The 24,180-nt window shown below is 36.9% G+C and overlaps 1 protein-coding gene across 1 annotated transcript in view; it reads left to right on the forward strand.

Annotated features, from left to right (window-relative positions):
• mtrex (Mtr4 exosome RNA helicase) overlaps positions 1-24,180 on the forward strand; it is a 41,795-nt gene that overhangs the window by 16,085 nt on the left and 1,530 nt on the right. Inside the window, exons 13-26 of the mRNA XM_048173660.1 lie at positions 2,741-2,851; positions 4,356-4,457; positions 5,997-6,122; positions 7,393-7,543; positions 7,788-7,960; positions 8,092-8,160; positions 8,834-8,962; positions 10,139-10,249; positions 13,655-13,843; positions 17,330-17,493; positions 17,693-17,798; positions 21,530-21,586; positions 22,087-22,249; positions 23,061-23,165. Coding sequence (XP_048029617.1) covers positions 2,741-2,851; positions 4,356-4,457; positions 5,997-6,122; positions 7,393-7,543; positions 7,788-7,960; positions 8,092-8,160; positions 8,834-8,962; positions 10,139-10,249; positions 13,655-13,843; positions 17,330-17,493; positions 17,693-17,798; positions 21,530-21,586; positions 22,087-22,249; positions 23,061-23,165 — 1,756 coding nt within the window. The remainder of the gene's footprint in view (positions 1-2,740; positions 2,852-4,355; positions 4,458-5,996; positions 6,123-7,392; positions 7,544-7,787; positions 7,961-8,091; positions 8,161-8,833; positions 8,963-10,138; positions 10,250-13,654; positions 13,844-17,329; positions 17,494-17,692; positions 17,799-21,529; positions 21,587-22,086; positions 22,250-23,060; positions 23,166-24,180) is intronic.

The raw sequence follows: 24,180 nt of genomic DNA on the forward strand, positions 1-24,180 counted from the left end.
GTAAATAAATGCAGCCCAAGATATTTCCAAAAACAATAATAAAAAAACCTTACCTACCCCCCTCTCTTGATATTTTTAATGGTAGTAAATGACATCTACACAAAATTGCTAATAAATCTATTTTTATCTCTTTGACTACCCTAAAAGTTTCCTCATATGGATCACATTTAGCTTTTAAAATGTTCAAGTTTGTACTATAATTAACATCCAACTTTGTAAAGAGTTTGTTTTACCAAAATATTCACTTAAACTCATAAGTTGTTGTTTTGTTAATTGAAGATCTGCCACACAAACCACAGCAAAGTCGGGCTGTACGTGTGAGACTTCTTTGAGGTGACTGGGTGTTTGAGAAATTCCCAAAATGGTTTTAAGAGGCTCGTAAAACTTTCCACTCTCTTCAGACCTCCTGTTCGCTGTTACTCCTACATAATTTTTCCTCCGCTTCTACGTCTCAACAATTCGGTCATCCATTTCCATGTTGTAGGAAAGCAGAGTTTGGCTTGTACTTATGCAGTAGAGGTGCTGATCTCAGATCAGGAGGTCTTCAAGGACGCTGCTCTGTCAGTGTGAAGATAAACTGATCCTCCATTGAAGGATGAGTGATTACAGGACTAGTTCAAATATGCAGTTTGTGTAAATGTTGCCTTTATGAGGAACGAGCCATCCTTCAACTTGACCCCCTGCCTGTTTGTTTTCAATGACATATTTCTGAAAGCTCATCCTGAGCTCTTCACGCTGCTGACCCAGATTTGCATTTGGGATATTTTCACTTCCTTGACACAAAAATGATAGATTTTAATTTATTCCACATGTTGTTTGAATTTTTTTATATACACTGCCCTCCAAAAGTTTGGAAACGCCCTAGAAAAGTGGGGTTTTGGACAATATTGGCATAAGTCCTTTTTAATTTGTGATAATTTTGCACTGATAAGGGACAACACAAACTACGAAAGCATATTTTATTACATAAACAGTTTATACATAGAAAAAACTTAAATTTTCGATTCATCAAAATATCTACCATTAGCAGCTATCTGACCTAAACTGGGTTCTAATTGGTTCATTGTATTCTAAACTCAATTGGCAATCAACTGTTAAAGCTATTAAGGTGTGCTGCTGACCCAAAAATCTTTTTACAAACTTGGGCCAAGGTTAAACCAGTAACCAGGCATTACAGCTGGCAAAGGGGTATGTCTGACTGACATGTATATATTGCCATTATTATGTAATCAAAATGAAAATTATTATTGCTGGTCTTCAATGAAAATGTCAAGTTACTGTAATGTATTTGCACCAAAAAATAAGGATTTATGCTGATATCGTCCAAAACCACACATTGCCAGGGGTGTTTCCAAACTTTTGGAGGGCAGTGTATGTATTACATTTTCTCCAGCTTTACATTTTAACTAAGATAAATGATCATTTAAAAACCCTTGATATATGGAACTATAAATTCATAGACTTTTTGTTTAGCAAAAAATGTAGAATGTTCCAATCCATAATTTTCAAATTGCTCTGATGCTGTCCATACAAATAGATCTTTGACTTGCACCAGGGGTGTGGGTAAACAATGACAAACTTTTAATTTTTAGGTCAACCATTCCTTAAAGGTGCCCAAGAATGCTTTTTCACAAGATGTAATATAAGTCTAAGGTGTCCCATGAATGTGTCTGTGAAGTTTCAGCTCAAAATACCCCATAGATTTTTTTAAATTAATTTTTTTAACTGCCTATTTTGGGGCATCATTAACTATGCACTGATTTTTTCAGCACGCCGCCCCTTTAATTCGCGTGTTACCTGCCACACGAGCTCTCGATTATATTACAGCACATTTACAAAGTTCACACAGCTAATATAACCCTTAAATGGATCTTTACAAGATGTTCGTCATGCATACCGTATGCATGCTTCGAATTATGGGAGTAAAGTATTTATTTTGATGTTTATATTTGATTCTCTATGAGTTTGAGGCTGTGCTCCGTGGCTAATGGCTAATGCTACACTGTTGGAGAGATTTATAAAGAATGAAGTTGTGTTTATGAATTATACAGACTGCAAGTGTTTAAAAATGAAAATAGCGACGGCTCTTGTCTCTGTGAATTCAGTAAGAAACTATGGTAACTTTAATCTCATTTAACAGTACATTAGCAACATGCTAACGAAACATTTAGATAGACAATTTACTAATATCACTAAAAATATCATGCTATCATGGATCATGTCAGTTATTATTGCTCCATCTGCCATTTTCGCTGTTGTTCTTGCTTACCTAGTCTGATGATTCACCTGTGCAGATCCAGACGTTACTGGCTACCCTTGTCTAATGCCTTTCATAATGTTGGGAACATGGGCTGGCATATGCAAATATTGGGGCGTACACCCCGACTGTTATGTAATCCGCGTGTTTTCCGGAAGTCTTTTAAACAAATGACATTTACATAAGAAAGAGAAAGCAATGGAGTTTGAAACTCAATGTATGTCTTTTCCATGTACTGAACTCTTGTTATTCAACTATGCCGAGGTAAATTCAAATTTTGAATCTAGGGCACCTTTTAAAATGTTGTTGTGCTTGTTTGTGCCTTGGAAAATTCTGCCTTGGTGTTAACAGGCCTTTAAGCTGGTCTAGATTAGCTACACTATGCTGATCTGACAGAGCTGTGATTAAACACAGTAATGGCCTGTCAATGCATGACCTGGAAGAGCCCTGAAGCTGTGTTTAATTGAGATAATTTCTCAACAGGTAGAGCATGTTCTGCCATTGCTGAAGAGAGGAATTGGAATTCATCATGGCGGCCTCCTCCCGATCCTCAAAGAGACCATTGAGATCCTGTTCTCTGAGGGGCTGCTAAAGGTGACTGGAAGAAACTTTGTGCAATGTTGGATAAACACTTTCACCTTGGCTGAACATTAAGTCATTTTTTGTTTTTTGTTTTTTGGGTTTTGTTTTGTTTGGTTTTTGTTAATTCACCCAAGCTCTTCTTTTTTCCCTATATTAAATTCTCTCATGGAACACAAAACAGTGAAAATGTTTTCATAGTAAATGAGGGCTGAAGCTGTCAAGCTCTAAAATGACACTGAAGACCGATTAAAAAGTAGTTCATACAACTCATGCTCTACATTACAAGTCTTCTGAAGCTTTGTGTTAGGAATTCATTACTCATTTAAAGTCTTGCTTTCTGCAGAAGATTTTAGCAAAATGGCATATTGAGGCCATTTGAATCAAACGAAGTCCCTTAAGGCAAGTCATTTCACTCAGCGGCCATCTTTAAAAACGGTCATGAAACTACAGCTCCTATCTCTTTTAATGGGGAAACATCGAATTCTCCAAAGCTGTTCACCAAGCTAATGATTAAATTTTGTGTTTGACATCACCAATGAAATCTGACAACAGCGGTCTCAGTAGTTTCGATTCACATTGCTCCAGTCATGACCAAAATCTGCATTTTCAGACTGGACTTTGCCAATAAGCGAATGCCTCTTTTATTTAAAGGGTGGGACTTATTCAGCCACTTATTCCCATTCATAGTAATATGAGTGCACCATCTTTGTAAATCTAAAGACTTTGGTCAAATTAATTAATTACTCACCCTCATGTCGTTCTACATCTGTAAGACCTTCGTTCATCTTTGGAACACAAATTAAGATATTTTTGATAAAATCTGATGGCTCAGAGAGGCCTCCTTTGACAGCAAGTTAATTTACACTTTCAAACACCCAGAAAAAAACAAACAAAATAACGACTTTATTCAACAATATCTAGTGATGAGCAATTTCGAAACACTGCTTCATGAAGCTTTGAAGCTTTATGAATCTTTTGTTTCGAATCAGTGGTTCAGAGCGTGTATCAAACTGCCAAAGTCATGTGATTTCAGTAAACCAGTGTTTTGAAATTTCAGTGGTTCACATGACTTTGGCAGTTTGATACATGCTCCAAACCACTGATTCGAAACAAAAGATTTGTAAAGCTTTGAAGAAGCTTCATGAAGCAGTGTTTTGAAATCGCCCATCACTAGATATTGTTGAATAAAGTCATTATTTTTATTTTATTTTAATTTTTTTTGCCACACAATTGTATTCTCGTCGCTTCATAACATTAAGGTTGAACCACTGTCCACTCGAGCAACCAGGATATTCTTCAAAAAGTTGTTTTGTGTTCCATGGAAGAAAATGTCATACAGGTTTGATTGTGAGGGAATGAGATTTGTTTGTGTGAACTGTCCCTTTAAGACACCTCAGTAGTTTCTCAGCCAAAATTTTCATAATAACTTGTTTGTCTGTGGAAATGGTTTGGTGTAACATCTTTCTCTCTTTCTCTTTCTCTTTCTTTCTCTCTCTCTCTCTCTCTTTCTTTCTAGGCCTTGTTTGCTACAGAAACATTTGCCATGGGGATCAACATGCCTGCTCGAACTGTGCTCTTCACCAGTGCGCGCAAATTTGATGGCAAAGACTTCCGCTGGGTAAATCACAAACTTTATCTTCCGTCCTTCTCACCGAACTCACTAATCAAATTTCCAAATGCATTTTCTTTGCCTCTTCATCCTCTGTTGCACAGAGAGGACACTGGGTCGAGCAACAGTGCCGTCCAAGCTGCCACGTATTGTTTGCGTGAGTGTGAGGCAATGACTCAAGCTGTTGTGAATAAAAGAGGCCCTTGGCTTTATACTCTAGCACAGAGCGAGTGAGCGATGGAAGCTGCCATCTAAAACATTTTGTGAGGAACATCTGGTAACCATGAGTCTGCCAGAAAACGTACACTCAAGGTTTTGACTAACCGATCACAGGCACTGAGCCCCTCTCTGGGACTTTTAGCAGTTAATAGAAGATAAAACTGATCTGGGGTCAGCTACGGGTTGCTGTAATATAGCGGCGGAACGTTAGGAGGGGTTATCAGGTAAAAACAATATATGTAAAACGAATGGGCTGATATGTTACATTGTTTGAGGTTGGTGCCAGTTCGTGACTTATCAGAGCCGTACCAGTAAGGAACTTTCAAATGGAAACCTTATCGTTTGGGCAACTGCAGATGTTTCCCCACAGCAAAATCTATTAACAACTACATCTTGTTGTGATTTTACCACCATTATGCACGTCAACAGAACGCTCAACTTCCTGATATGTGAAAAACATGAAAATCAATGGGGGAAAATGCAGAAGATGAAGTATACACTACCGTTCAAAAGTTTGGTCGGTAAGATTTAACAAAAAAAAAGATCTGTTCTTTTGAACTTCTTATTAATCAAAGAATTCTGGAATAAATGTATCTCGGTTTCCACAAAAATATTAAGCAGCAGATCTGTTTTCAGCATTGATAATAATAAGAAATGTTTCTTGAGTGGCAAATCAGCATATTAGAATGATTTCTGAAGCATCATGTGACAATGAAGACTGGAAAACAGTTGTACAATTTTACAAGTGTAATTATATTTCACAGTATTACTGTGTTACTGTATTTTTGATCAAATAAATCATGAGACTTAAACATTTAAAATAAAATCGTACCAACCTCAAATGTTTGAACAAGGGATGCACCGATACCACTTCTGCTAAAACATGCCGATACCAATACCTGTAGTTTCATTGCATTTGTAATTTTTAAATATGTTACGAAGAGAAACCAAAAGAATATGAATCGTATTCAGTGATTTAATTTCTTTAGCAAATATATATTTCCTTCAGTTATTTTAATGCTTAATTATGCCTGTTAAAATGTATTGTACAAGATTCTGTTACTTTCACTGTTCATTATATTGATCCATTATATTTAATCTTTCATTTAATAGCACAGCCCATATTTAGAGCTGCTTCAGCAGGGCTCAATGCTAAGGATTTATTTTCTACTGGCCTCTTTGGGTCAGTGGTTCAAATGTTTAGATACCAGTGTAACATTAAAATTCTGTTACAATTTTGTACGTTCTTTTTTTCCCCCCTCATTTTTTGTTATTGCCAACCACTGCAATAGTTATAAATCCATTTTTTTTTTCCACCCTCCACATTAGATCACCTCTGGAGAGTATATCCAGATGTCAGGACGTGCCGGCAGAAGAGGAATGGACGAGAGGGGAATAGTCATTTTCATGGTGGATGAGAAGATGAGCCCTGCAGTGGGCAAACAGTTACTGAAGGTAACGCACTGAAACGCCAACACGCCATGGAAATCATAAATCTTCATTTTTGTTTTCGTTTTTGAGTGAACTGTTGTTTTAAGCAGTTCTCCTCACGTTTTATTCAGGTGACAGCCAACACACTCTGACGCACAAACTTTCTGATCCTAAACCCCTTATCCTCCTAAGCCTTGGCACCCTCTGTAAGGGGTAAAGCCATTCATTAATACACTCTTTAATATGAAGTCCATAAGCTCTTTTCTCGGTCTCACACGCCTGCCTGCCAAGATTCGTCCCTGCAGACTCCCAATTCCCCCCTCTGAAGCTTGTATTGCCAAATCCCATCTCTGCTTGGGGTCCATTAAAGTCTTGCTTAATGCCCTTCTGACTGAATTCAAATTGTACGTTATCATGGTTCTTTTGTAAGTTTCTGAGAGAATACTGGGCAAGCCATGTCACTAAAGTGAATGAACTGGCACAATAGTAGTGCCTTCTCAATTTTCTCATCTGGGCCCTTGCAGAGTCAGGCTCTGTGTTGCAAAACCTGTTGATTAAGAGACAGAGCCCTGTGGTTTTCTTACTCTTAGCATGGTCAGTAGATGTTTACTTATGCATAAAGAAGGCTTCAGCGATTGATCGCGTTATTATTTTATTTGTTGTGTTGTGAAAAGATGTTTGCCTTGGTAGCACAATTTTTTTTTTTTTTTTTTTGTCCATTAATTTTCTTCTTCCGTTCTTGAGTTTATGGCAGCCCATACAACCATATGGTAAAAAGTTGTGAAATTTGGCACACAGATAGAGGACAGTCCCAACATAAACCACAGCAAATTTGAAGTCTAACTCAGTCCCTCTAGTGCCACCAACTGTCCAAATTTTCACTTATGCTTATGCTAATAATTTTTTAATCCCAAGGGCTAGAAACAGAATTCAGTTTCTCAATTGCTTAATTTCCAATTTACAGCATTTCACTACAAATGTAATGAGACTTGTTTGTAAACCTGTTTCACAGAAACTGCAAGGTCCACCCTCCATAGTCAAAGAACTCAGAAGTTCTTGAATTAACCAGTTTTATTTTGTTTTAAAAAGAAAAAAACACCAACATAAGACATTTTTACAACAAATACGTAGATATGTATTACTCTAAAAATACACATCAAATATGGTCAAATGGTTGAATGGATCACCCAGCCTAGTTTTAGAGAGAACTGATTTTACTTTGTCTTCCTCACCATATAGCTGTCAAAGGACTGTGTTGGATTCATGATTTGAGTAACACCTTTTATTCTCATAGGGTTCGGCGGACCCTCTGAACAGTGCGTTTCACCTGACCTACAACATGGTGCTCAATCTACTACGTGTGGAGGAGATCAACCCAGAGTACATGCTGGAGAAATCCTTCTACCAGTTCCAGCACTATAGAGCCGTGCCTGGCGTTGTGGAGAGTAAGAACTATGATTTAAAGGAATATTTCCCGTAGTTTAAATTCTGTAATTTATTCATCATGTTGTCAGAAAAGCCTGTTAGTCATACAGGTCTAGCACAACACAAGTTAAAATTTGGTTAAAACTAGATTTGCCTGTTCATTAGAGGTTACATATAATCAGGAATTGGGTTGTCACATAGCTTTTTAGAATTTCTTTGACATTGTTTTTCTCACTCCTGTCTTTATTTCTGTGATTCTCACAGAGATGAAAAAGCTGGAGGAGGAGTATAATGCGATACGAATCCCCAATGAAGAGAGCGTTGTGACCTACTACAAGATCCGTCAGCAACTGGCCAAACTAGGCAAAGAAATCGAGGAATTTATTCACAAACCTAGATACTGCTTGCCCTTCCTGCAGCCAGGCAGACTGGTCAGGGTAAATGGCCAGTGGCTCTTTTTGTACAAGCAAATATAGTTAATATTTCATCTGAATCTAGCAACCATTTTGTTGGAAAATGTAGACCCACAGACCTGCTTGCTAAACACTATTTTTTTTTTTTTCCCTAGGTGAAAAAGGAAGATCTGGATTTTGGTTGGGGTGTAGTTGTCAATTTCCAAAAGAAGGCAAATGTCAAGGTATTATCAGATTTTTTTTCCTCTTTGTGGTTCGTGCCCAACTAATAATCTATTATAAGAGGTCATATATTGTGAGGAATCCAATTTTTCTTGATCTTTTGAGATAAGTGTTACTTAAAGGCTGGGATATACTACATGACTTTCGCACAGTTTTTTGCCCCGATTTGTCTAGATGAATCAATGCTAGTTGCCAAAAGTCAGAACCAACTTGCAGATTTTTGGCAGTTGAAGTTAATGGTTATCACAAAAAAAAAATGCGTAGTGTATGATAGGTGCAGACTTTTTTTTTTTGCTTCAGACTTTGATTATATGTATTCTGAGGACATCAAACATGTTTGATGTTTTGAGCCGACGTTAGAACACATTGTTTTTATTTCTCCTAGCAATGAGACGCATTTCTTTGCGAGTTTGTGTTCGGACTGTGTGTCCACTAAAGCATACACAGCTTTACAGTTTTCTCTGTAACCATTTGCAAAATCGTCAAGTGTATGGATTCCAGGCTCAAGCTGCAAGAATGACTCATTCTGAACTTCTTTCTGAACCGGGTTCTGAAATGTCGGCTGCTTTACTTTAAAGGGTGAAAAATGGCCATGAAAAAACAAATTCTGTCATCTTTTTTTTTTTTTTTTTTTTTTTTTGGTGCAGAGAAAAATGAATGTGTATGTTCTTGCAGGCCGGAGGTGGTGATATTGACCCGTTGTTTGTGGTGGAAGTTCTGGTCCACTGCAGCAAAGACAGTGTGAAGAACGCAGCCACAGAAGCAGCCAAACCAGCAGGCCCAGGGGAAAAGGGTGAGATGCAGGTGAGAGAATGGTTAACCTGGCCCAGAATTACCACACCAGCTTAGATTTTATGTAGAAACATATCTATATCTCAGCTGTGCACAGGAAACCATCAAAGTAGACTGAAATCAGAGGTCAGGGCCATAAAATAAAAAGGGCCATTCAAACTTTTTTTTTTTTTTTTTTTTTTACCTCACTGCCAGTGATGTGCGTATTGAGAAAATCAAGCACCCATGAAACTTTATTTTGCATTGTGTATTAAAAATGAATTTTTCTTTAAAAAAAAAAAGTTATTTAGATGCTTTTCTTAACCAATATTGATGCGCGATTAATTGCGATAAGTTTGATTTAATCAGTATGTAATTCAGTTTAATTAATCAATTTCTGTGTTATTTTAGTAAAATTTATATACTAATAATTTTTAATATTTAGCTTTTTATATTTTCAGTTTTCATTTTTATTTTAATTTGTCATTTTGTTTTGTGCTCATTTGTCCTTTTTTATTTTTTATTTTAGTTTTAGTCATTTCAGTATTTCAGCTTAAACTTATTTAAGCTATTTAACTTGTAAAATTAAGTTTTTCATCTAATATTTATATTTAATTTCAGGTATTGCAATTCCTGAAAATATTTTTTCATTGTTTTAGTTGATGACACCGATCATCAGTATTAATGGAATTAATTTTCAATCAAGTGGCAGCCCAAATTAAATCCTAATTCAGCAGACGGACCCTGTTCCTGTGGAACGTGGGAACTCAGCCTCCACCAGCTGGATTTTGAACAGGTTCATTTGGCTGGAGTTCAAAATACTGGCACTTATGTTCTTGAAGCATAATCTACTCTGTCACCCATATCACCAAGCATAAAATCATAAAAGTACTACAATACAGCTGTGATGGCAGTGATTTTGTCTTTGTTTTCTTCTCTTGACCACTTCCCCTAAACGTTAAGCAATTTAACTAGCGCTCCAGAAGTTTGAGGCTCGATGGCTTTAGCTGATGGCTCTTGTTTTTCTTCCCCATCTCCGTGGGCTCGTAAAGTCTGCTTTATGTCTACGCCGGTCCTGCTAAATGTGTTTAGATTGACCCTCCAGCTTCTCGCTGTGGTTTTGGTCATATATGGCCATGACATGAAGTTCTTCATGCAGAGGCAGCCAGAGGAGGGTTGGCCAATGAGAACTGTCTGTTTATCTTTCAGGTTGTTCCTGTGATTCTTCATCTCATCACCTCTATTAGCTCTGTGCGTCTGTATATCCCCAAAGACCTGCGGCCCTACGAAAACCGACAAAGCATGCTCAAATCCATACAGGTCAGCACACACACACACACACACAATGGGTATATTTGTAATGACATACTACACGCACTACTTCTTCTTTTTAAACTTTTTTACTTTATTTAAAAATTAAGATTTTGTTTTTTTTACACAATTCAATTTGAAATGATCGGTATTTTACTAGGTATCAACTGGATGCTTCTCATTGTATTAAAGGGAGCCAATTATGCCCTTTTACAATAGAGTTGTCAAAAGTACCAACTTCAGTACAAAGTCGGTACTGAAATTTAAAAAAAGTGATGCTTTGAGCTCTGAGGATTGGTAAACACTTCTGATTGACCATTGTACGCACTCGTTGGATATGTCTGTGATTGACCTCAATGATCAATGCTTCAAAAACTTTGTAAATAGTCATCAATGACACTCTTCACTGAGCGCTTACACAGATACACACGGGAGCACCACTCTTCGCAGTGTGTCAGTAATGCTCTGTTTAGTTTCTGTCTCTATGAAGCCCCTCATTCTGAAAAGCTCACTGTGCTCTGATTGGTCAGCTGGACCAGTATGTTGTGATTGGTCAATTGCTTCCAGTGTGTTTTGGAAATGTCACGCCCCTTACTATAACCGCCAGAGTTCAAACTCAACCAGAGTTTTTTTTTTTATGCCTTGGGCAGGAACTATTTAAATGAGGAATATTGTGACATGTTCGTTCCTGGAAGACAACTCAAGATAGAGTGACTTTGTGCTTTGGAACTTTGCAGATCTTTTTCATACTTAAAACGGCAACATTACAAGTAAACTAAAAGTTGAAAATGTAAAAAAAACCAAAAAAAAAACCACATGTCCTCTTTATAGGGGACCTATTATACCCCTTTTTACAAGATGTAATTTAAGACTCAGGTGTCCCTAGAATGTGTCTGTGAAGTTTCAGCTCAAAATACCTCACAGATCATTTATTTCATGTTGTAAATACCCATATTTGAGTGCTATCAAAAACATGCTTTTTTTCTGTGCATGTGTCTTTAAATGCAAATGAGCTGCTGCTCCCCGCCACCTATCCAGAATGGTGCTTCCTTCATTCACAGCCCCTGCATGCATCGAAAAATCTGCTAAATACTAACAAGTCATCTGCTTAGTTATGATTATCATATATTGCAATCACACTCATGGGCGTCGCAGTTCTTTTTCATCATGAAAGATTATTATCTGCATGCTATATAATTTTAACCCTTATAGGGTCTTTGGGGTCTGCACAGACCCCAAACGACGTTTGCTCAAATAAAAAAAAATATTCTCTTTGTCCAAATGACATGAAACTTTGTACCGTTGTTAACACTTTCTAGATCTACAAAGAAAAAAAAAAATCGGAGTGATATCTTGTTTTTATGTTAGTGTAAAAAAAAAAAGGGTCACACTCAGGGTCTTCGGGGTCTCCACAGACCCCAGGCAATAAAATGTAATTTTGTTATAAAATAACTGCTTTTTAAAAAACAAATGTAATTTTACTCTGTTTATTAATGTTTTTACTTCATATTTGTGCAGTTTTTGGAGGATTTCTCGTATCTTTTAAATTTATATAAATAAATAAATTAATTAATATTTTTACAAAAACAGCTTTTTATGTAAAATTCACTTTATAAAAGACCCACATTTCTAACTTTCATTCATGGGGATAACATGGATAATTTGACATGGTTTAGTGTAAGAATTTTGCCCATCTTTTGAAAAATGCAGTTTTAAAAGTAAAAAAAAAATCACTTTTACCAGTAGATGGCTGCAGAGCTCCACTATTTGCTATGTGCTATCTGACTGACTGAAAGACATCTTTTCATAAGTTTTTTTTTTTGTTGGATTCATATCTAAATGTTATGAAATCACAATTATAACAATAAAAAATACTTTGTCAAAGTTTAGCATTTTTTGTACTGAAAAAAATTAATTTTTCCAAAATGTTGATTTTGAGGATGAATTTTGTCCATTTTCACAGTGGAGTCTCATCATAATGTAACAATATTGAAAAACTATTTTTTTCATTACAAAAAATACTAAACTTTGACAAAAAGTACCCTTTATTGTTATAATTGTGATTTCATAATATTTAGATATGAATCCAACTGAAAAAAACTTATGAAAAGATGTCTTTCAGTCATTCAAATAGCACATAGCATATAGTGGAGCTCTGCAGCCATCTACTGGTAAAAATGATAGTTTTTTTACTTTTAAAACTGCATTTTCCAAAAGATGGGCAAAAATCTTACACTAAACCATGTCAAATTATCCATGTTATCCCCATGAATGAAATTTAGAAATGTGGGTCTTTTATAAAGTGAATTTTACATAAAAAGCTGTTTTTGTATAAAAACCTATTTTAAAAAAATATTTTTTAATTTATTTATATAAATTTAAAAAATATGATAAATCCTCCAAAAACTGTACAAACATGGAGTAAAAACATTAATAAACAGAGTAAAATTAAATGTATTTTAAAAAAACAAGTATTTTGTTACAAAATTGCATTTTGTTGCCTGGGGTCTGTGGAGACCCCGAAGACCCTGAGTGTACTTCCCAAACGAAGACCGCATAAGGGTTAAATTTATGTATGCACACACACAGAAAGCTGGCTATCAGAGGGCACGTCTCATGAGTATAAAAGCCAACTTCTCTTCCACGTTTTATAGTGTTTAAAGGGTTAGTTCACCCAAAAATGAAATTTCTCTCATTACTCACCCTCATGTCATTCCAAACCTGTAAGACCTTCGTTCATCTTCGGAACATAAATTAAGATTTTTTTTTTTTATGAAGAGTTTTCTGATCTCCAAGAGAAAGCAACGTAATTACCACATTCAAGGTCCAGCATCGGCCAATACTGAGCCGTCGTTCTGACATAGAACCTGGAAGCGGGGTCTATGCTAATACGGCAGTGTCCGTGCAGGGCCTGTACAAACTGATATTTTGTTCTGAGACGCTGCTTATGATTTATGGGGATTATAAAAAAGGAGTGGGTGGATTTTTATAATTATAGGGTGGGTATGTGTACACACTGCCAACACACATTTGTTCAAACACCATGTAAAGTCCCCTTTAAATGTAGTGATGTGACAACACTGTAGCATACTACTACTACTACTGTTGCATACTACCGCACATACACTAGACTACAAAAAGTTAGAGCACATCTGTACTATTATTCCATGCCAAGCGTAGCAAATTGCTTAATCTTGTTAATCCTGAACCCTTCCCTACACAATCACACACTTCCTTTATATTTCACTGAACTGACCTCAATCAGTTGCAAACACTAATCTCTAGGAGCGGCCATACAACTGTTTTTCCTGTTGGACCATCTCACCACTTCTTCTCCTAATGGAAGGTGTTGAGTGATGATGATCATTATAATAATTTTAAAGATTAAAGCACATGACTGCTTCTGGTTCCCAGGAGGTGCAGAAACGTTTCCCAGATGGCATTCCGCTGCTTGATCCCATAGACGACATGGGTATCAAGGATCCAGCACTGAAGAAGGTCATTCAGAAGGTGGAGGCATTCGAGCACAGGATGTACACGCACCCCCTGCACAGCGACCCCAACCTGGAGGCCGTTTATACACTGTGTGAGAAGAAAGCACTGGTGAGTTCACTGTAGGATGTGCGTGAATGCACAGAAGTCAAAACGGGATTGATATAAATGTCATTTCTTTTCATAGACGCAACCTTTTTCTGGTCAGCGCAGGAGACACAAATGTCATTTAAAATATGGCTCTATTGTTTAGTGTGCTAGAAGGGGTGGATGTCATTTCCTGCGGCTGAAATCTTGAAGGTCCACCATAACCAAACAAAAGCGGGAAACTGGCTTTAGTGCAGGGTGAATAGGTGCTCAAATCGGATCACAAACAATCTCATACGGCCACATAGTTGCTCACATTGTGCAACGGTATTAAGGGGATAAGTGTTTTTGTTTAAATACGGTCCCTGTAGGCTTTGCACATGGGTTATATTTGTTGTTGGGCGTATGCGTTATGGAATCAAGTGGTCTGATGCATCATGGGGACTTGGGAAATCCCTCCAAACCAGATTAGACTTTTGGTTAGCTCAACCCTGTTCTATAAGATCTACAGGAACGAACCCAGATCTTAACCTTCACAATGGCCTAGAAAACCTATTGCTTTCTGTATTAAGGCCAGATTCTATTTTATAATATTTGCTTGTAAAGTGTACTATAAAATGTACAACTTGTTTTTTTTGTAACACAAGTGCACATCTCTCTCTCTCTCTCTCTCTCTCTCTCTCTCTCTCTCTCTCTCTCTCTCTCTCTCTCTCTCTCTCTCTCTCTCTCTCTCTCTCTCTCTCTCTCTCTCTCTCTCTCTCTCTCTCTCTTTTATATTAGTAGGAAATATAAAATTGCTGGTAGTAGTAAGAATGTTGAATTGTTATTCAAGGGGCTTATAAAAGCACGAATAAAACATGATTTTATTTTCTATTCTCATATGAGGAAATTGGAAAATTTTGAAGAGGTTTGGAATGTAGGAAGAATGTTGTGCTGGATTGAAAATGATGCATTGCACTTTGTTGAGGAATTGGAGTAAATTAAATTATATGTGATAGTGTTTTTGTTTTGTATTTGATGTTGTATAATTAATAAAGGTGTGTTAAATCTCAAATCTCTCTCTCTCTCTCTCTCCCTCCCCCTCTCTCTCTCTCTCTCTCTCTCTCTCTCTATTAAAATATTATTTATATATATATATATATATATATATATATATATATATATATATATATATATATATATATATATATATATATATATATATATATATATATAATATTTGAATTTTTATGTAATACTTGTATTTACGAATTATAGGCCCGGTTTTACAGACAGGGTTTGAATTAAGCCAGGATTAGGCCTGTAGTTCAATAGTGTGCCTTAGGAAAAAAAAAAAAAAAAATCATTACTGGTGTGCATCTTAAAACAATAACTATGACACTAATATATTATAAGATATGTCAGTGCAAGTTGCTTTCAATGGCTCAATGATGCATTTTTGTCTGGGACTAGCTTAAGCCAGATTTTTTGAAGTCTATTATAAAATTTTTATAAAAATTATTTTTTTGGGTGATTTGCATGACTTTTACTTTCTTCTAGGACAATAACATATTTTCTGGTTTATTGCGAGGTACAATTGTTCATTGAGCTCATGTCCTAATTGTGGGCATGAATGTAGGTCATAACATTGAGGCCACACATTAGCATTAGCAGTACACAATACAGAGTGTTTGGATATTAAATGCTGAAGAATGTGGTGTTGATTGTTGGATGTGGTTTCTGGGGGAGTGAGAAATTCTTGCCCTTTTTGCTTAAACAATTCAGCTCTTCTCAGTGTCCTGTTTTCAGTCTGAGCCTGAATCACTTTAGAAAGATCTAAGATAAGCTGTAAAGTGGATAATGGCATTAGGACCGAGTCTTGTAAGGGGTGAATCAATTGTGCCATAGCAGGCCAGCACCATTTAACCTTTCTGTCTCAACTGATATTAGTTATCTGGACTGATTTGGATTTCTTCTTTTAGTGAATGGTAGCTAATTGTTTAATATAAGCTAGCTAATGTTCACATAATTTAGTCAACTATTTAATCCACACTGTCATTACAGGTCAGTGCTTTAGTTCTGAATGTGACTTTCATTACTCCAATGAAAGGAATAAAAAAACTGAAATAAAATGTTTAAGTTAAAGTACTAAAATTACTAAAACTGAAATAAAGCTAAATAATAAACCTGGGATAAAAATAAAGCTAAATAGAAATATTCAACAAAAGAAGCCCAACTAATAAAAATGACAAAAGCACAAAACAAAATACTTAAACTTGATATAATATTATTAATGATGTAAATGAAAACTGAAAATAAAATAAATGTGACCCACTTCCTGTTTGCATTGTTCTCCATGACCAGCAGCTCTGTTTGGGTGTGTGTCATACAGTAAAAATAAAATTTTAGTTTGTAGTAAAGAGTAGTAATTTCACATGAATTGATTCAATTGATGGGTTGGGCGATTTCCCCAAAATTGGCAGTTGACGATGTTTACAGTAAAACATTGCGATGGACGATGATATCGTTATTATATTATTATATAATTATTATTCATTATTTTACTTTATTACTTCATTTATTACTTTATTTTATTTCCCAACTAATGACTCATCCGGGCTTTCCAATAGTTTGCACGTGAGGGCGGAAACAAGTAGCTTCCTTCCACTTAAGAAGAGTTGTGCACTTTTTATTTTAATATATCTCTTTACATAAATACTATTTTCTGCTTAACCTATAATTTTGTTATTTTACTTTATTACTTTTATTTATTTTATTTCCCAACTAATGACTCGTCCGGGCTTTCCAATAAGTTGCGCGTAAGGGGAAAAAAAAAAAAGAAAAGAGTTAAAACCTATAATTTTTTGTTGTTCTTTTGTTTTAATAAATTTGTGTTATCAGAATCGCCGTCATTCTTTCATTTGATTTGACATTATGGCCAAGGAAAATTGTCTTTAAAGGTATTTATTAACCAGACAAAAGTTAATTGACGTTCGCTGAATTCTGGGTTTATACCTTAAACTGCCGCTTCAGTGCATTATAGCCACAGAGCTATGTAACAATGAGCACGATCTCCCGAGACACTACAGTAGGCTACTAATAATTCATTAATTAATAAGGGCTGTTTTCTTGTACAAAATTAAATATTTTAAGTTAAATGTACAGCGGAGCGGGGCTGGGGTGGGGGCATGGCATCACGATGGTGTCTCTCCATCGTGATGTTGGTCAGCCAGTTTGTTGATTCGTTACATGCAAACATTTTAACTATGAGTGCGAGAATTTTTTCAAGTGCCTGTTTACAGATGTCATTTGTTTGTGGAAACCTCTAATGATGTATTTTGTATGCAAGAGCTTGCAACAGGTGTGTTATGAGTAGCCCTGCTATTTTGTTGTTTCTTCCTGGAACATGTGTTTTTTAAGTTTTTGTTTACATTGCAGGAATATGTGGTTGTTGGAGATGCGGACACTGATGCATTAAGCCACATATTTAAAACAATGTGTGTCTTTTCTCGCTGTGCTTGTGTGTATTAGATTGCAGGGGACATTAAAGCGGCGAAGCGTGAGCTGAAGAGAGCTCGTACTGTGCTGCAGATGGACGAGCTGAAGTGCAGAAAGCGTGTGCTGCGGCGCCTGGGATTCGCCACTTCCTCTGATGTCATCGAGATGAAAGGCCGTGTGGCCTGTGAGATCAGCAGGTAGGATTACCAACAACAACAAAAAAATCAAACAAGATGGTTGTTTGCTTATAGTTTGTGTTCACAATTCTAGTCTTTGTTCTAAACAGTTATAGCTAAAAGACATGCACTAAAAGCAAACAGAACACCCCATCAGCCCTTATTTTTAATACTCAGGCTTGTTTCTAAAGCGTCTTGTGGATTACCTGTGTGTTTACAGTGCAGATGAGCTGCTGCTGACAGAGATGGTGTTTAACGGGCTGTTCAATGACCTGACGTCAGAGCAGGCCACTGCGCTCCTCAGCTGCTTCGTCTTCCAGGAAAACGTAAGGCCAAAATGTCATCATGCACATGTTGAAATGTGGTCAGGATGTAATATGAGAGAAGTCAATGGGTTATGACAGTTATGGGCCCAAATAACCTGTTGTGTTTGGCTTGAAATTGGTCATGAATGCAGGGAATGAGGTTATCCAAAGGCTCAGCTTCTATTTGAGACTTGTGAGGAGTGTGCCATGTTCACTGAATAATTGCACTATATGCAAATTAGTTCCTAAAAATGTTATCATATTTGATTCAATACCAAAGATATCGAAAGTCATTTTGTAAGAAAAGTTTTGTTAATTTGGAAGTTTTCCATATATGCAGCCAGAATCAAAACTTAGACAATGCTGTGGTGTAAAAAATATTTAACTCTTGTGTGACCTTATGGACATTTGTGTCTTATTCAGTTTTGGTTTTTTTTTGATCGTTTTGCCTGTGTTAATGCCAACTGCATAAATTTTGGCTCAGGTGTGCATTCTGGTAGCCTGGTAATACCAGACTCTGCTACTTCACTTTGCTTCGTAGACAGAGTCTGGAATGGCATAATAGAGAAGTGTTTTCTCTCTCGCTAGGGGACGCTTGTCTGAAGTTTAAAATCATTGGTTACCCGTAAGCCAATCAGATACGTTTAGTTATGACGTATGTTATCCGCCTGTACAGCCGCATCGAAGCACAGACATCATGCATCGAACTCAAATCTATGATTGAACTTCCACTGTAAACCTGTTGTAAACACATGATGATGTGAGCGAAATACCGGAGTGAACATGGCTGTAAACGACTTTTGCAGATTATGCGAAGTTAATGCATCCCGAAGTTTGCATCCCGTGTCTCGTTTCCCATTTCCGCGGTCATTTCGGTTTTCGATTTCTCTAACCTACAATGTAAAACTCGGCGCTTAGCATCTACGTCACGGCTCTCAGCCCGCCCTCTGTTCGTTGATTGGCCCGGCTGTTTCCAGACCGGTGGCAAACACAAAGCTCTGACGCTGTATCAGACTGAGTACAGAAGCGAAATGAAATTGAGCGGAAGTAGGAAGTCTGACGTAGTCAGGCTAGCATTCTGGTAGCAAGGCTTCAAAATTAAAATTGTTTTTTTTTTTTTTTTTTTTTTTACCAGATGGTGCCATTTTCTCAAGTTTGGCCCATAAAGCAAATACTCACTTTATTCCTGATTTCTGCTTATGCATATTATAGAGCCAGTTGGATAAATTATACAGCTATAATTATGTGGGTTTGTTGGTATGGATGTCAGAGTGTGGTTTGTATGTGTGTTAAAAAAAAAAAAAAAGTGTGCTTGTAATATTTGAGAGAGAAACTCAACTCTACTGCAAATCACAAATCCAACCACTGTGTGTTCCAGTGGAGTTTTGCTGGCATCTAATGGGGAAAATTTGGTACTGCACCTAAACAAAATCTTACTGAAAGCTCATTTTTTGAGATATCAATCTCAAATTTGGAACACGTTTAAATTTATGGCTTTGATTTTTCTAGCAGTTTTAGAGTTCAACTCGTTTCAGAATGTTTCATAAAATAAATATTTTACATAAACTTAAACCTCTAACTTTTTTTTCACACTTTATAACTTTTTTTTACTTCAACAATAATCTGCCAAGGGTCTTCTTTAAAATGAGACCAAACTTAAGTCTGTGCCCCCAAGCTTTAAATTTTTGACAGTTTTTTGACATGGACATTTTTGTCCTCTATGGGCCTATGTGTAACTTTTTTTTTTTAATTGACGCACAAGGGTTAAATGCTTTTAAGAAATTAGTTTAGCCAATCAAATGAGGTAATTTACATACAGAAGTCTGAAGTGTGTGTGATGTAAATTTTCCTATCAGCATATTATGTACAGTTAGGAGAAAAAGAAAAAACAGGATACATGAGTACTATGCTGTTGCCAAAATGTAGACCTTGTGCGCTGTCCACATACCCTAGTGTACACTTAGCTCACATGTGCGCCATGAGGTTTTTTTTTTGTTTGTTTGTTTTTATAGAAATTAAGTTAGTTGGTCCACAACACAAGGTGGCAACACTGGTCCAGCCCGTTGTTTTACAGTCAAGAAAGAAATGGGAGAGATTAAACGACAAACTACTGAAACGACAACAAATTGCGTTTGCATCAGAACTGAAGTAGACTTTGGGCTTTAATACAAAAACACAAATTGGTCATGAAAAGTAAATTACCTTTTGGTGCAAGAAGCTTATTGTAAGGGAACAATTAGAGTTCAGTAGTATAGAATATATGGCCACTAAGTATATAACGTTTGTGGCACCGCAGTGTAATGCTATTGCTCACACAAACCGATAATCCCACCACAAACACACCATTTGTTCACCCAGTGTTATGTCTGACTCTGTGCCATTTGTTGTGCGTCGGGTTGTGAAGCGTGTTGGTCATGGGACAGCTGTTTATTCTCCTTTAGTCCTCTGTCATTTTGAGCCTTATCATCTGGCATAAGATGGTGGGAAAGAAAGGAAAAGCATCCCAGAGCAGGCAGTAGAGAGAGATGTTAATCTTGTGGTATTTTACCATGAAACTGGGTGAAAGTGTCGCTCAGGGCCAAAATCATAAAAATTTGAATGTTAAAAGAGACGTGTTGAAGACAATGCAAAAACATTTTGCAAAGATTTTGCAACAACAGAGAAATAATGATTTTACTAACCACTCTGTTATCTTTAGTCAGCATTAAAGGGTTTGTTCACCCAAAAATGAAATTTCTGTCATTAATTACTCGCCGCCTTGTCGTTCGACACCCGTAAGACCTTCGTTCATCTTCAGAACACAAATTAAAATATTGTTGATGAAATCCAAGGGTATCTGATCCACACACAGGCAGCAACATCATTGCACCTTTTGACATCCAGAAAACTAGTTGAAAACCTGGTTAAAATAGTCAACGTGACTACAGTGGTTCAACCTTAATGTTATGAAGCGACAAGAATACTTTTTGTGTGCAAAAACAAGACAAAAATAACGGCTTTATTCAACAATTTGAACCGTTGTGATACATACGTAGTGAACTCTTCCTTCCCACATAGTGCAGGCTTCCTTGTTTACATCCGAACGCCAACTCAGTATTGGCTGAAGCTGAACACGTGAGCAGCACGACACATGCATGTGATGCTGACACAGGATCCAGCCAATAATGAGCCTGCACTGAGTTCACTATGTAATGACAACGATTCAAATTGTTGAATAAAGTCATTATTTTTGCGCACACAAAGTATTCTCATCGCTTCATAACATTAAGGTAAAAACAATTTTTTTAATTAAAAAAATATTACATGACTGCTTTACTGCTTATTAATATTTGAAGTCATTTGGTAGCATACAGAAACATGCTGGAAAAATCCAAAAATTATTTGGATAAAAAGTGTATATTCACATATTTTGAAGGTGTAAGGAAATATTTGATTTTTACTTGACATTTTTTGAGTCGTTAAATTTGAATTTATCAAGGGGTTTTGTCACATGATGCAGAGTTTACCTTTTTTTTTTTTGTTGCTTTTGTTGAGAAGTCAGTCCATTTAACATAACACAGCCATCAACACAGCCATATATTTGGCATCATCCATGCTGACTCATAGTTCACAACTAAAATTAAAGCCTCTCCCATGAAGCCTGTCAGATCACATTCCCATTATGCATAATTTAGAATGTGCACTACGTCAAGATGTGTGGTATATTTTCTTTATTCCCTTGTTGTAATGAATGATCCTCTTTCCATCCACAGGCTAATGAGATGCCCAAATTGACAGAGCAGCTGGCTGGACCGCTGCGACAGATGCAGGTAGCGTGTTCGAGGGGGAGGACTTGTTCAGCCACCCTGAAATTCTTCACATTACAAGCTCTCTAGCACACACACTATTTACCAAATAATGCTTAAACTCCCACCTCTGTTTGTGTTCATCTGATCTGAGGGAAAAAAAAAAAAAAAAGTTTTGAACAGTTTGAAAGTGTTTTTGCTATGTATGAAGAGTTTGTAGGTCAGTTTGATGATTCACTACTTCATTTGCAGTGTTGGTAAACTGTTCAGTTACAGGGTGTACAAACTGCTATTAAATTAGTATACAATTTAGAAGAAATAGCCCTCTTAAATTTTCTGACATTCTAAAACTGATTCGTCATGTTCAATTGGCAAAAACAAGCTCCGACAGATGGCAACAGACTCAGACCGGGGTAACACACTGATCCAACAAAACCCGACAAAGTATCTGTTTCCGTCTGTCGGTGCGGTGTGAATTGACTTATAATCAGTCATGAATGTCTGAAGTTCTGCTGTGGTTGTAGGAATGTGCCAAGCGAATTGCTAAGGTGTCCGCAGAGGCAAAGCTGGACGTGGACGAGGACTCTTACCTGAATCAGTTCCGCCCACACCTGATGGATGTGGTCTACACCTGGGCCAATGGCTCCTCATTCTCTCAGATATGCAAAATGACCGACGTGTTTGAAGGTACATATTTCCTTAGAACAGCGGTCATCAAAATACTGCATTTCTGCTTGTCAAGCTTTCACATATTTAATATATATAGGCAAAAAGTGTCCCATTCACCCTGAATTAATATATATATATAGTTTTTTTTTACCCATATTGCCCAGCTCCAGTTCCTGGCAATGGCTTGTTTTGACTTCTACTATAAAAAAGACTTTTCATATCATCTGCTTCCCAGAAATGAACAAATGTAATTAGTTTGTGAGAAAATTTGGAATCAGCGATGTTGTAGTTGGTCCTGACTTAAGTACACCATGAGACATGTTGTGAAATAAAAAGGTTTAAAACATTTTTTCAGCATGTCTCCTCCCAAAGGCTTCTGCTCTGAGATTTGGCCCTGTCCGCAGCATGACGCGAGCATTGAAACACTGATGTCTTGCTGTCAAAAAAAATCCCTCTTCTGTCTGTGCTCCAGCTCCTGAGTGAGATTTTGGCTGTGTTCATGTGCATTAGCAAACAGCGAAGATCTTGTAGTGATAAATTGTAGTCAGGGAGAGATGTTCTATGAAAAATTGAGAAGTTCCCATATATTCTTTATCTCCATCCCCCTTTCACCTCATGCTGGATTGGTCTCATTGGAGATCTTAAAACATCATGCCAGTAAAGCCCCTTGCGCCAAGAAAGGTTTCTTAGAAATAAACATCTCTAATGCAACTGGACAATGAAACTATGGGTTACAAGCACTGAAAATGACCATATGTGATTGGTATGTAGTGAGCACAGAGAGGACTTACTCTTCCCCTCTCTCTCTCTCTCTCTCTCTCTCTCTCAGGCAGTATAATCCGCTGTATGCGCAGATTGGAGGAGCTCTTGAGGCAGATGTGCCAGGCGGCCAAGGCCATTGGAAACACGGAGCTGGAGAATAAGTTTGCAACGGGTAGGACATGCTGTAGCCTGGTGGTGTGACTCATTCAGCTAAATAGAGCCATGTGCAAAGAGTATCCAATTTATTGTGGGCAGCTTTAAGCACTTGACTGGTAAACCATCTTGGAAAGATTTAATTATTGATCACATTCTGAGAACCTGTGGGCTTGAGATATAAGGTAACGTTAACTATAAATCCACATTCCAAGATCATCTCAATATGGCTGTTCAGTGTTTTGACTCATGAATAATTTCATTTACATTTTCATTTTCATTCATTTTTATTTACTGAATGCATGCTTTTTGCATTCATATAACTGGAAACAGACCTCCGTACTCAAGGGGCACTAGAGTTTCCTACAAATGTCGGTTCCATTAATGTTATTTAGGTAAATAGAGTGCCCCAGGGATGACGCATTTTTGTAGGCAAAACCCGGAAGCGAGTTAGCATTTTTGGACTTCCGGTTCCAACGCCGTAAAGTCTATGGGTTTTTTTGAATGGGTTTTGCTAAATCACCTGAAATAAGGTCTGTGGTTAACAAAGCCTCTAAATACTTTCACGTTTTGATCTATGATATAAAACACACCAGTTATAACCCGCTTGTGATTTTTTTTTTTTTTTTTTACTTTTACTGTGTCTTAAAATCGGCGGTTGCTAACAAATTGCTAAAAGGGACTACTTCCTTTGGCGGGGACTTTAGACGTCATCATTAAAAACGGGACATTTGGACAGCATTTCTCATGAAAAAGTGGATAAGTATTCATACACAGCGCATATAATCCGCGAGCATGATGTAAATAAAGTTGTTTTTTAAATACAGTTTGAGGAAGCTTGGTGGTGACGACGTTGATCCGCGACCATGGTGTGCTGTAGTCCGTTTATAGCCTACTGTTAGCCTTTTATATCTGATGACTTTATTTAGGCTTCAAAATCTATAAATGTTGTGTTCACTTGTAATGATTATCTTGATAGACAAAACGTGTAAGTGTCATAACCCTTTGTTAAACACAGAGCTTATTTTCTGCGA

The sequence above is a fragment of the Megalobrama amblycephala genome, linkage group LG2, assembly GCF_018812025.1.
Source record: "Megalobrama amblycephala isolate DHTTF-2021 linkage group LG2, ASM1881202v1, whole genome shotgun sequence".
Taxonomy (NCBI): domain Eukaryota; kingdom Metazoa; phylum Chordata; class Actinopteri; order Cypriniformes; family Xenocyprididae; genus Megalobrama; species Megalobrama amblycephala.